Genomic DNA, 13,474 nt, shown 5'->3' on the forward strand with positions numbered 1-13,474 from the left:
AATGAAAAATTATATAAATAATAGTACCTGCAATCTTGCTTTAAACGCCGATTTCGCATACGACATAGATAATGAATCAGATAATCTTGCTTTAACAATATTTTCTTCACATTACTTTTTGTTATTACCTAAACAAAAAATCACTCAGTATTTATTAACAAAATCCATCTATTTGGCTGTCTGCAGTTGCATCTTTATAGTTCTTCTTTGGACAGTTTTTCGTTTCTTAAAGTTTAATAGTCACTTTTGGAAGTTCCTGCATCTTTGGCAATTGTTACTGGGAATGTCAGTTCCTCTGGATGTTGAAAAACTCAGGGATAAAATTGCTCTAATAACGCTTTGCTTCGGTTTTTTGGTGTTTTCATCAAGTTTACATTCAATTTTGACAACAGTCGAATTATCCACGGACTACAATGATGTTATTAAGTTTGAGGATGAAGGAGAGAAATGGGTCTTTAATGAAGCTGATGTTGAAGGTGCATCAGATATAGTGGAATTAAATACCACTATTCCGTTGATGAAAAGAACAACTAATTATACGGTGATTGAAGATTGTTTAAATGACCTATTCAAGAGTAAAGCAGTTGCTTGTATGGCAGACAGAGTATTAGCTCGACAATTGATTCTAATGGATTTGAAAGAAAGTAGAATTCCAACTATCAAGAATTTAAAAGACGAAGTTGTAGATTATGTAGCAGCAAAATTATATCTTGAAGATAATTCTCCCTTTGTTTTTGAATTAGAACGTCATATGAATAGATTTTTGCAAACTGGTCTAACCTTCAAGTGGCTGGAGGAAGACAAAACAATTGACTTTAAAAAAATTGAAAATGTTTCTAGGTTCTCTAAAAATGAGAACTCATTTACTATCAAGCCATTCATAATACAGTGAGTTCTCGCGAGTCGTTCAACTCACGAGTCGTTCAAACTCGCCAGTCGTTCAACAGCTGATCAGTGTCCGATTCACGAGTCGTTCAATTTCTAGCATGCGCGCGCCGGTGCTCAGTGCTGTGTAATTTAAACGGACCAAAGTCATTGAATATTGTGTCTTTCGGGGCGATAAATATGTTTCACACATCCCTGAAATCGCCTTGGAGGCGTGGCTTATGCGTTGAACGACTCGTGAGTTTTATGATCTTGAAAATTTTCGAGAATTGAACGACTCGCGAGAACTCACTGTACTTGGTATTGGATTTGTCATTGCAATTATTGTATTCATTGCAGAATTGTTGTTTTAAGTTGCTAATTTTTAATAAATTAAGCACTTAAAGAAAGCAGAAGAAATTATTTGTCAGGTAATACAATTTCGTTTTTTCTTTCACTAGCATGCCTTTATTACAACTGTTTTATAAAAACTTTGAAAAAAGAATGACGAAACTTTTTTTCAGTAACGACAAGTTACTTTTTTACAGCAACGTCAAAAAGTAACGCTGTTACTGTCAAAAAGGAACGGTGACGAGTTTCTGTCGCAAAAAAGTAACGATAACCCTAACTTCTTAAAAAACTGCAATTTTCACTTAATTGCTAAGTTCAATCTGTCACAAAATTTTTAAAGACAATATGCTTTTTACCCATTTCTAATTTAATTACATTAATTGCCTACCAAAGGTAAGCAATCCATGTAAAAGGGATCCAAGGTTTAGCTCCATGTAAGCAGAAAGAGCAAAATCGGAATCAGAATTTTATAAGTAAAACAGTGATTGTCGATAGCACTACCCTTTTCCCTCTAATGAAATTCTACTTTCGGTTTTACGCTTTCTGCTCACATGGGACTGTACCCTAATTTTTTTTAATCACTACAATGTCTTCTTTATTTTTCGCTTTGTATTTCAAAATGCTCTTCATCTGAGACAATGAACAAAACTGATGTGATAAATTCAAAAATTAATAAACTTTTCCAAAATTCAGGTACCTGTTCATAAACCTATTCTCAAAAAGGGTCTTTAAACAATAGATAGACAACAACACATTTGTTATGATTTTGAAGTAATCTTTAAATTACAGTTTATTGCTTTTCTTAATTAAAATAAAAAAATAAAGAATTAGACTAAATTGTGATTAGGTGTCAGTTTAATCTTTCTTTAATTAACTCCTTCTTTAGTATTGAAATGACAATTCTAAAATAATACACTGTTTACGTCGTTTGTAGATGGGGCGGGCGAGGGGCAAAGAGGGAGTCGAAAAGTTGTGGCAGTAGCGTATACATTAAAGACGCTCTGGCCCCTTAAAAAAAATTCACCATATCATAAAACAGTTCGTACGGTCCTATATGTATACGCTCGATTAGCGGCAGAGCACCCCCGGAGCCGACCGCTGATCGGGCTTGCAGTGTAATGTTAACAAATGATTTCCCTTAATTCCATTTTTAAATATAAAAAAGCAGAGTAAAATTAAGAAAGTAAGTTAATTTTAGATTTCTCTAAAATGTAGGTGGGAGAAGATTCTAAAGAGTTTTAATTAATTTTGGGTTTGAACAAATATATATCCGATATGATATAAATAAACATGATGACCTATAATCAAAAAATTGGAAATCTTAATTGTTTCAGTTAATTTTGGACAAGTCACAAGGCGGGGAACTGTCAGGTGCTGCAATAGTGATGTCGTCGAATAAAGCGAATATGAATCCAATAATATGCAACAAAACACCAGCAGTGATACCTAGTCATTCATTTTTATTAACTACTAGCGACGTATATCTCACTCGCTGACGCTCGTTCTGTAGTAACTTTAACCTATTTGTTTTTGCTTATTTATTAAATTTGTAATTTATTAAAATTATATATATATAGGGTGACTGCATCAATACGATCATTTAAAACATTTAATTACACGAATCTAACTTCCCAAATGCAACAAACAGTCGTTCAAATGAATAAAATTTTTACTATTGAATTTGATCTTATGTTAGAAATCGACTAGAAACCTTATTAAAAAATGTAATGTTTTGAAAAGCACCGACCACAAAGAAGACATCGAAAGAAGTTGACGAAAAACACTACCATCAATAAGCGAAAAGAATAAAAAAGGAAACGTGCAAGGTAGAACAAGAAGAAACGGATAAGATGAGACAGGAAGAAGAGAAGAATTTCAGGAAAACAAAAAAGAATAGAAAAACAATAATTTTAAACATTTGTATCCAGTGAACAAGAAAATGAGGGATAAATTATCGATGAAAAATTGTCTTCCAAGAAACTGTACAGTGAACAATCTAGTAAAAACAACAACTCAAAAAACTGAAGAAACATTTAATAAAATAGAAAGAGAAAAAACAGAAGAAGACGAACAGGAGGAGGTGGAAAAAAAACGGATAAAAAAATTAAACCAATCTTCTTTTTATAATACATGTGCCAATGAAACATTAATTAAAATCAATTTGGAGAAATTAGATTTTCGAGACAAATTTCTTTCATTTTATATTCGACTGCAAAAATATTCCATTAATGAGAAAATTAAAGGCTTCATCCTTGTGCCGAGAATGAAACTTGGTATCAAATTCCTATGTTACACAAATACTGCACTTATTGAATTAGAAAAGGTTTTTGAGAAGAGTGTAATAAAAGAAAAAAATGTAAGTAAAAATGAAACCATTGTTAAAGGAAAAGAAGGAACGAAGAAAACTATGATAAGAACCGAAATTACAAAACAAGAAATAGATCACAGGAACCTGATTCTTTGATTAGAGAGAAGAAAAAAAATTGGTTAATGATAAAAAATAGTGTCCAGAGGTATAAAGTTACTAAAATTGGAAAAATATCCCCTCAATAAAGATCGATTGGCCAAATTAGAATTACAACTGCTAACCCAGTAATAAGGGGTGAATTAAAGTGGATTGGCACTTTTATGCTCTTAAATTCCAAACCAATTCCGTTTTTGTCCGCAATCTTAATGAATTCCTTTTCTATTGTTAAATTGATAATTTCTATCCAATTCAATTCTCTGTAACCACGTGACCAGAATTTGAAACCCCTTTAATGCCCTTTAAAGAATTCAATGTTAATTAAAAGGCATTAACTCCACAACAAATGATTCCCTTAAACGGCATTAAAGTGAATTCAGACTCTGGTCACGTGGTTACAGAGAATTGAATTGGATAGAAATTATCAATTTAACAATAGAAAAGGAATTCATTAAGATTGCGGACAAAAACGGAATTGGTTTGGAATTTAAGGGCATAAAAGTGCCAATCCACTTTAATTCACCCCTTATTACTGGGGAGCCATCTACGCATGCCGTTGAGAAAAATGGTAAGAAGATTAGCCGAAAAGCAAGATAAATAGATTAGATTTATTTCTTCATTGTACACTTTTTACAGTTTTTACAATTTCTATTCCCTGCATAACATTGTACATTATACTGTTGTACTAACATACAACACAATTTACATAGAATTAAAATGTGTCGGTATATGTTTGTAAAAAATATTTATTATAGAATATGTAAGAAATAAAAGCTAATAACAACCCAACACTTTATCACTAAGATACATACAAAAGTAAAATTAAAATAAAATTGAATTTGAAATTAACAACACTGATATCATAAAGTTAACGTAAGCTGTAAACTGTTTTCTAAAGGCAACACTATTTAATATCTGTAGCCTCTTTTGCTTTCCTTTCGAATTCTTTGGTGTACTTGCAGAGTATCGGGATCGATTCCGCTTTAAGGCAAGTAATAAGCAACTCCTGCAGATTAATACCCTGTAGATCTTCTAGCCACTCTTCGAAATCTTTTACCAGATCCTGATTTGCGATTTCTTTCAGAACTTGACATTCACAGATATGGGCTACGTCCTCTTCCGCTTTTTTACATAACCTGCAGGATGTATTTTGATAGCCATTCCCCACCTCGATGGATTGTGGTTCTTAATTCCCCTAATTTCTTCGTTAAAGCAAATTTTGGGCCATCTTTCTTCGTCCATTTGTAAAATATTGGCTATGTACCTAACGACTCTTTTTTCAGTCTCTATCTCGAGGCTGTGTCTCCCTGACTCCATCCTCCAAATGTAACCGGGTGTTGTTTGATCTACGCCTAGTGCCATCTTCACGAATCTCCCCTGAAATTTCTCCACTTCTTCATATCTTTCCAATCCCCAGATTTCTACCCCATATAGTCCACCTGCTTTCGCAAGTGTATCCATCAGATACAGTTTGTTCTTCAATCCATCAATCCCTGCTCTTCTCATGATCCCCCACGCTGCATTGGTAGCCGTTTTAGCTTTGCCTATTCTTTTTGCTAGATGTTTTTTGTGTGTCCCTCCCGTGGAAAACCAGAACCCTAAGTATTTGTACAAGCCCACAATCTCAAGTTTGGTACCTCCGATTTTCCAGGATTCTTGTTTTTTTCTTCTGCCTCCCTTTCTGAAAATCATAACTTTTGATTTATCGACGTTAATCTCCAATTTATTCGGGGCGCATGATTATTCCTCAAATTTCAACTTCATAATGTTCAAAACACCGAAATTCTTATCATTGAAACATCATTTCGCATAATTTTCAGTTTTCGAAATTTCATTCAACATAATTTTTAATTTTAGGCCAGTCAATGAAGACAAAAAGTGCACAAAAATACAAACAGCAAAGTCTAAACGGTTTCTGGTAGTTTGGGGGCTCCTTATAAGAGCCCCACAGTTTGCTCTCGATTTCCGGGTGCGAAAAACAGTGTAAACAATCGCCAAAGTTTGGAAAACATGGTTTTTCGATGCTCGTTGCTTCCGGTTAAGTTTTAGGGGAAAAAGTTGTTATTGAAAGTTATAGAGCTTGGAAATACCTTACAAATGATGGGTCATACGTTAAAAAAGGTTAATTAGTTTAGTTGCAAATGAATTTAAACCATTAAAAATAGCACTTCTTTAATTGTTTAATAACATTGTTAATAATTATCGAATTTGTTCATAACTTACCAGGAATGTTCTCCTTGCGTAGCTGAATAAATCCCAAAAAAAATTAACTAGATCGGAGAAATAGTTTATGCATAATTCCATTTGTTAACTAAAAACATGTAATTTTTCAACGGAATTTCCCCACTTTTGGTCCATCGAATTTCGATTTTTTTTTTGGAAAGTACACTTAAGAAGTCAAACTTTCATCCTACTTAAATGGCCAATTGATTTTTTTTATCTAAGTGCATAATAATGGACTTCAAAAAAGGGTATGTTTTTTTTACATAAACAAATGGAATAACTCAGTCAATTTTAACTTTATCAATTTAGTGTAAACGGCATTTAATTTTATTTGTTTTTACAAAACTTTTTCAAAAAAAAAATCCAACCTAGTTTTAAGGGGGGGAGAGTTAGTTTTTATTTTTCAAAAAATTCCTGACTAGATAATAATTAATATTTTTAATTGAAAATTGTGCCACTTATAGTTCAATACATGTATTTTACGAAAAAAAATTGAACATAAGGTTTTGTGCATTTATTTTTCATTTACATCAAGTAAAAGTAAATATATCCTTTTTTCAACCTCTAAACGTCGGAGTGGGGGTACTCGGAGGAGCGTGATTCACGCCGCCACAACTCAATTCAGCCGTTCAAATTTGCAAAAATTGTCATAACTTCGTTAATTATTTACCGATTTTAATCATTCTTTTTTTAATTTGATGTATTTTTTTACGCTGAATCCAAAAATGATTTTATATTTTTTCAAAATACAATATTTTTAAAAATAAAAGAGAAAATTTTTTTAACAAAAAATTTTTAATTATTATTTATAACATTTGACAAAAAATTCTTTTCATACATATAATTCCGTTGAATTGAAAATAATATTATGACATAAAAAAATTCAAATTATTTTTATATAAGTGTGTAGCATCGTTGTACTGATAGTTGAACAGGCGTGCATATGTGAACCTAATGCTACACACTTATATAAAAATAATTTGAATTTTTTTATGTCATAATATTATTTTCAATTCAACGGAATTATATGTATGAAAAGAATTTTTTGTCAAATGTTATAAATAATAATTAAAAATTTTTTGTTAAAAAAATTTTCTCTTTTATTTTTAAAAATATTGTATTTTGAAAAAATATAAAATCATTTTTGGATTCAGCGTAAAAAAATACATCAAATTAAAAAAAGAATGATTAAAATCGGTAAATAATTAACGAAGTTATGACAATTTTTGCAAATTTGAACGGCTGAATTGAGTTGTGGCGGCGTGAATCACGCTCCTCCGAGTACCCCCACTCCGACGTTTAGAGGTTGAAAAAAGGATATATTTACTTTTACTTGATGTAAATGAAAAATAAATGCACAAAACCTTATGTTCAATTTTTTTTCGTAAAATACATGTATTGAACTATAAGTGGCACAATTTTCAATTAAAAATATTAATTATTATCTAGTCAGGAATTTTTTGAAAAATAAAAACTAACTCTCCCCCCCTTAAAACTAGGTTGGATTTTTTTTTGAAAAAGTTTTGTAAAAACAAATAAAATTAAATGCCGTTTACACTAAATTGATAAAGTTAAAATTGACTGAGTTATTCCATTTGTTTATGTAAAAAAAACATACCCTTTTTTGAAGTCCATTATTATGCACTTAGATAAAAAAAATCAATTGGCCATTTAAGTAGGATGAAAGTTTGACTTCTTAAGTGTACTTTCCAAAAAAAAAAATCGAAATTCGATGGACCAAAAGTGGGGAAATTCCGTTGAAAAATTACATGTTTTTAGTTAACAAATGGAATTATGCATAAACTATTTCTCCGATCTAGTTAATTTTTTTTGGGATTTATTCAGCTACGCAAGGAGAACATTCCTGGTAAGTTATGAACAAATTCGATAATTATTAACAATGTTATTAAACAATTAAAGAAGTGCTATTTTTAATGGTTTAAATTCATTTGCAACTAAACTAATTAACCTTTTTTAACGTATGACCCATCATTTGTAAGGTATTTCCAAGCTCTATAACTTTCAATAACAACTTTTTCCCCTAAAACTTAACCGGAAGCAACGAGCATCGAAAAACCATGTTTTCCAAACTTTGGCGATTGTTTACACTGTTTTTCGCACCCGGAAATCGAGAGCAAACTGTGGGGCTCTTATAAGGAGCCCCCAAACTACCAGAAACCGTTTAGACTTTGCTGTTTGTATTTTTGTGCACTTTTTGTCTTCATTGACTGGCCTATTTATCGATTTATTCTTTATCCTATTATTTAAATAGTCGAATTGTTTTTTAATATAATTTTTAATATGTCGAAAATTTTTTTTACATACATTTTGTTTTTCCGAATGACTATTTGTCATAATTATTAATCCTCCGAATTGCCATTTGACATAATTTTCAAACCTTCGAAATATTATATTACATAACTTTCATTTATCTAAATTTTATTTGTCATAATGTTCATTTACTCGAATTATCAAGTGACATAAAGCGCATTTACTCGAATTCTCATGTGACATAACCTTCAAATCTTCAAAATGTCATATTAAAGAAATTTCATTTATCGAAATTTTATTTGTCATAATGTTCATTACTCGAATTATCAAGTGACATAAAACGCATTTACTCGAATTCTCATGAGACATAACCTTTAGATCTACGAAATGTCATATTTCAGAAATTTTATTTGTCATAATTTTCATTTATTCGAATAACCATTTAACATAAAATTTATTTGTCCGAAATTCCATTTGACATAATTTTCAAACATCCGAATTACTTTTTAACCTATAAAATGCAAGTCACAGAAAGTTCATTTGTCCTAAAAATAACAATAGAAATGAGAAAAATGTTTGAAAATTTCATTGTTATTTTTAGGATAAATGAACTTTCTGTGACTTGCATTTTATAGGTTAAAAAGTAATTCGGATGTTTGAAAATTATGTCAAATGCAATTTCGGACAAATAAATTTTATGTTAAATGGTTATTCGAATAAATGAAAATTATGACAAATAAAATTTCTGAAATATGACATTTCGTAGATCTAAAGGTTATGTCTCATGAGAATTCGAGTAAATGCGTTTTATGTCACTTGATAATTCGAGTAATGAACATTATGACAAATAAAATTTCGATAAATGAAATTTCTTTAATATGACATTTTGAAGATTTGAAGGTTATGTCACATGAGAATTCGAGTAAATGCGCTTTATGTCACTTGATAATTCGAGTAAATGAACATTATGACAAATAAAATTTAGATAAATGAAAGTTATGTAATATAATATTTCGAAGGTTTGAAAATTATGTCAAATGGCAATTATGAGGATTAATAATTATGACAAATAGTCATTCGGAAAAACAAAATGTATGTCAAAAAAATTTTCGACATATTAAAAATTATATTAAAAAACAATTCGACTATTTAAATAATAGGATAAAGAATAAATCGATAAATTAAAAATTATGTTGAATGAAATTTCGAAAACTGAAAATTATGCGAAATGATGTTTCGATGATAAGAATTTTGATGTTTTGAACATTAGGAAATTGAAATTTGAGGAATAATCGTGCGCCCCGCGAATTTTTGTGCGAAAATTTTAGTTTTACCTATTACTGTACCACCTACATTTTTTCTCTCCCATTCATCTTCCATATCTTCAATGAAAACGTTGAAAAGAGTGGGACTTAATGGGCACCCTTGCCTTACACCTCTTGTTGTCTTGAAGTCATCTGTAACTCCTTCCCCCGTTATTACTTCGTTCGTCGTCTTCGAAAAGATTTTTCCTATCATTTTTGTCATTTTCCCTTTCAAGCCCTTCCGCTCCAGTTTCTCCAAAAGAATTTGCCTATCGACTATATCAAATGCTTTCTTGAAGTCTATAAAAGCCACATATAGCTTCCCTTTTTCCTTCTTTAGTTTGTTGTTAATTAAAGAATTTAAAACGAAAATATGGTCTCTTGTTGATCTATTCTTTCGGAATCTGGCCTGACTTTCTTTATACAAACTGCGGCTTTCCAACCAGACTCTAATTCTCGCGTCCATGATTCTTGCTAGTATTTTGTATCCAACATCCAACAGCGCTATCCCTCTGTAGTTCCCGGTGTCTTCTTTATCGCCTCCTTTGTGATTCCAGAGACCGTTCACTATCGCCTTGGCTAGTTCATCGTACGTGATAGGCCTATTTAGTTCCTCTTGCTCATTATCATTTTCCTCTGTAGCTATTTCTATTGATTCACTGTCTTCAAGGTGACTCTCCTCTTCCGTCTGCGAACACTCGTTTTCCGATCCACCAAGCAGGTCCATGAAGTACTTTTTCCACTTTTTTTTCTTGATGCTTTTACCCTTCATCTTCTTTTCCTTAGGTCTAAATGCTCCCAGATTTGCCCAAAATTCTTTCATATTTTTGCTTCCTTTCATTTTTCCCACTTTCTGTCTCTTTCTCTTTTTTTGATTTCAGCAATTAGAGTTTTTAGTTTCTTCCGTTCCAACTTAAGTTCTTCCCTGCCCACATCTGTTTTCGTTTTTAGGTATTTTTTCAATTTCTCCCAGACCAATTTTTTCTGATCCTTCCGTTTCTCATCGTCTTCTTTATTATTACATTGGTTGCGTGCTTGCTTACTTCCTAGTTTGATGCTTTTAACCATCCCCGCTGACTTCGCTGCTTGTTTTATGGTTGAAATTAGGTTTGCTCACCTCTTTCTCGAGTCTCCATCATCTGATAAATTAGTTTCTGCCAGGCTCCTCATTTAAAAGCAAGATAAATATTTACGTCTTGATTTTATGTACGAATACTATACCAATCAAATATGCAGTACATGCAATAAGAAAATGAAAATTATGAGAAATAGAACTGCCTTTTGGTATAGTTGCAACACTGCATGGAACAGGGATGTCAACGCTGGAAGGAACATCTTAAATTTAGCTCTTGTCCAACTAGAAATTCCGTGCGATCGCAAAAATAAAGGACTGGTCTTCCGCGTTTGTTAAAATGGGAGAAATCTATCTTACAATCCGTTCTTTCACTATATGGAGAATTTTTATGCCTTTGCACAAAAATGATATTTCACGATTTGGTAAAAAAGACAGATGATAAGAATTGGACCCATATTAGTACCCGCATAGCCGAATTTGTTAGTCGCATTGGAAGATTGTGAAAAAAATTTGGTTGTGAACCCACACAGCACCGAAAATTTCCTGAATGTTAAAATAAACTTGACTGCAATGTTCGGAATCTTTAGTTACAAGGCTCTTTAAAGTTGAAGTAATTCTTTAAATTTTGACTGTTTTTCAATGTTTGACGCGAAAGTTGAATAACAACGGACCAACGGATCAACTTTAAGTTTCATTGCAGTCAAGGTAATTTCAACTTTTAGAAAAGTTTCGATGCTGTGTGGGTGGGATGCCTTATTTTCTTGTAACTTACGATACTTTTTATTTCAAACGCACAAAACTGGTGGTCGTTTGTATAACACGTGAACAGTTTTGGGATGAGATGGGATCGTCAAAAGTCCACATTAGGGGAAGGGAGGGTCAAAAAGTGATAAAAAATTGTATATGAACGACTCCCTGGCGATTTCAAACAATCATTTTCATACTTGAGGGGAAAAAATTAAATTCAAAACAGGCCTTTCAGTTGTCTTAGTAATGCTTTCCAGACATTTGAGGAAATATTTAATAATGTCTTAAAAATAACTTCCATGCAATGTTTTTGCTGAAAATAATAAAACTGCTTGTAAATAAAAAAAAATGCAGTAAGGTATCTACGAAATAAAAGTTTAATTTAAAATTCGTAAAAAGGAAACGTGGACATAGAAATTATATAACTTAAAAATCATGCATTATTTCTGTTTAAAATTTGTCATGCAGCGGTATGCCATCTCTAACAAAATATACTTACTGAGCAAGGGGTATGTTATCCCTGTCGGCATATGCGTCATACAAATATTCACTGGAACGGAGCGTATTAGCGGTTAGATTCCAACAACCATTCCAAATATTAATTAGCTACTATATTTATAATCTTAAAATTTACTAAGGCACTTTAAAAGAAACAAAACGCTTTGCTTTTTTATAAAGAAAAAACCTGGATTTGTTTTTCTTCTGTATCAAATCAAATAAATGATAAAAACAACAATAATCGTAAAGCGACAATGAATTTTATTTTCGCTCAAAATGTCAATAACATAAGGATTTTTTTTAAATTCAGATTTTTTCTATATAGCAAAGCATTTGACATAATTTCTAAGAAAAAAAATATGCAAAAAGAAAGAATACAGCCAAAAGATTCATTTATGTTATAGCTTATCTTCATAATTTGGACGCTTAAAGAAAAAATCGAAGAGGGAATTTACTGGTAATGAGAAATTTACAATGAACTATCATTGTTACGCTGTTATTATTGTAAAATAATTAAGGCTGATTATAGAGGTATTACATGGTAATACTGACTACCAAGTTAATTCCCCCTCGGAATAAAGCTTTTTTAGGGATTTTTTAAAGGCTTATAAGTATAAATTGATATTATTGTAATTAAATATTTTTGGAAGCCTAAATTATATAAATAGAGGTTTATTTCTTTGTTTGGCCTAATAGCTTCAGTAAAAATTTATTCCATCAAACTTGGTGGGCAGGAAGGGACAATAGGTTGCATAAAACTGTCGACAAAAACTGAAAGTTTTTAATTTTAAATATGCTGGGATAAAAATGTCACTACAACTTTCTTTAATCGGTCCACAAAAGTTGATTTCATGAGGTTCGATTAAATTTTTGTCAAAATCACTAAGATCTGCTTGTTTTGCAGAAAAGCAAGTATTAACAATTTTATTAATTGCTTTGAATGAGATAATGAAAAGTTGTAATCAAAATGGTCCTACAACATCATAAATTTCAGGATTCTGTTATGTAAGTGCTTCTTTAAGAAGTTTTCGACGATGAACTACATCTCTTACAAGGGTTTGATAATCATCTCTTTTGGGATGGTATTCTTAAAATCGACGGCATTGGAAAGGGAGAGTCTTTATTGGGGCGAAATAAATTTTGAAGGAAATCATTGTCCGAAACTTCTTAAAGAAGCAGATATAAATATATTACAAAGTTCAAGATGCACGTCCTTCTTTCTTCGCCAAAATTGATTATATCAGGAATGCAGAAAATGTGGATATTTTTCGAATAGAAGCAGCTAGGATTTCACTCTAAACGGATTTTTCATCTGTAATCATCACTAAATACAGCTCTTTTCAGTTTTTGTCCATAGTTTTGTGCAATTTATCCTCTCTTCCTGCCCACCGTGAGGATTTTTCTTTTTCTCATAGAAAAATGTTTAGGGAGCCACCCCGAATAAGGCTCAACAGGAAAATCTGGAGGAATGCAATTTGAGGGTTGAAACATTCTCCAGCCACCCGTGAAATCCCAAAAAATAAAAAAAAACTGTTAAGACTTCGAAAACAAACTCATTTGCGCTTTTATAAATTTTTTAGTGTGGAATTTTAAAAATCCTAGGCAAGCTTGCCTGCTTGCAACACAAGACTGTCAACAGATTTATTGCAAGGTCGTTGCAAGCATGCTGCAACTTTT

The 13,474-nt window shown here is 31.6% G+C and overlaps 1 protein-coding gene across 3 annotated transcripts in view; it reads right to left on the reverse strand.

Annotated features, from left to right (window-relative positions):
• Positions 1-13,474, reverse strand: part of LOC122503187 (prominin-like protein) — a 77,808-nt gene that overhangs the window by 11,477 nt on the left and 52,857 nt on the right. For 2 of the 3 annotated variants that reach the window (XM_043613633.1, XM_043613635.1), the window contains one exon: positions 11,799-11,849. The exons of the other annotated variant lie outside the window; for it this stretch is intronic. In XM_043613633.1, coding sequence (XP_043469568.1) covers positions 11,799-11,849 — 51 coding nt within the window. The remainder of the gene's footprint in view (positions 1-11,798; positions 11,850-13,474) is intronic. 3 annotated transcript variants of the gene reach the window in all.

Source organism: Leptopilina heterotoma, unplaced genomic scaffold (genome assembly GCF_015476425.1).
Source record: "Leptopilina heterotoma isolate Lh14 unplaced genomic scaffold, ASM1547642v1 Lhet_247, whole genome shotgun sequence".
Taxonomy (NCBI): domain Eukaryota; kingdom Metazoa; phylum Arthropoda; class Insecta; order Hymenoptera; family Figitidae; genus Leptopilina; species Leptopilina heterotoma.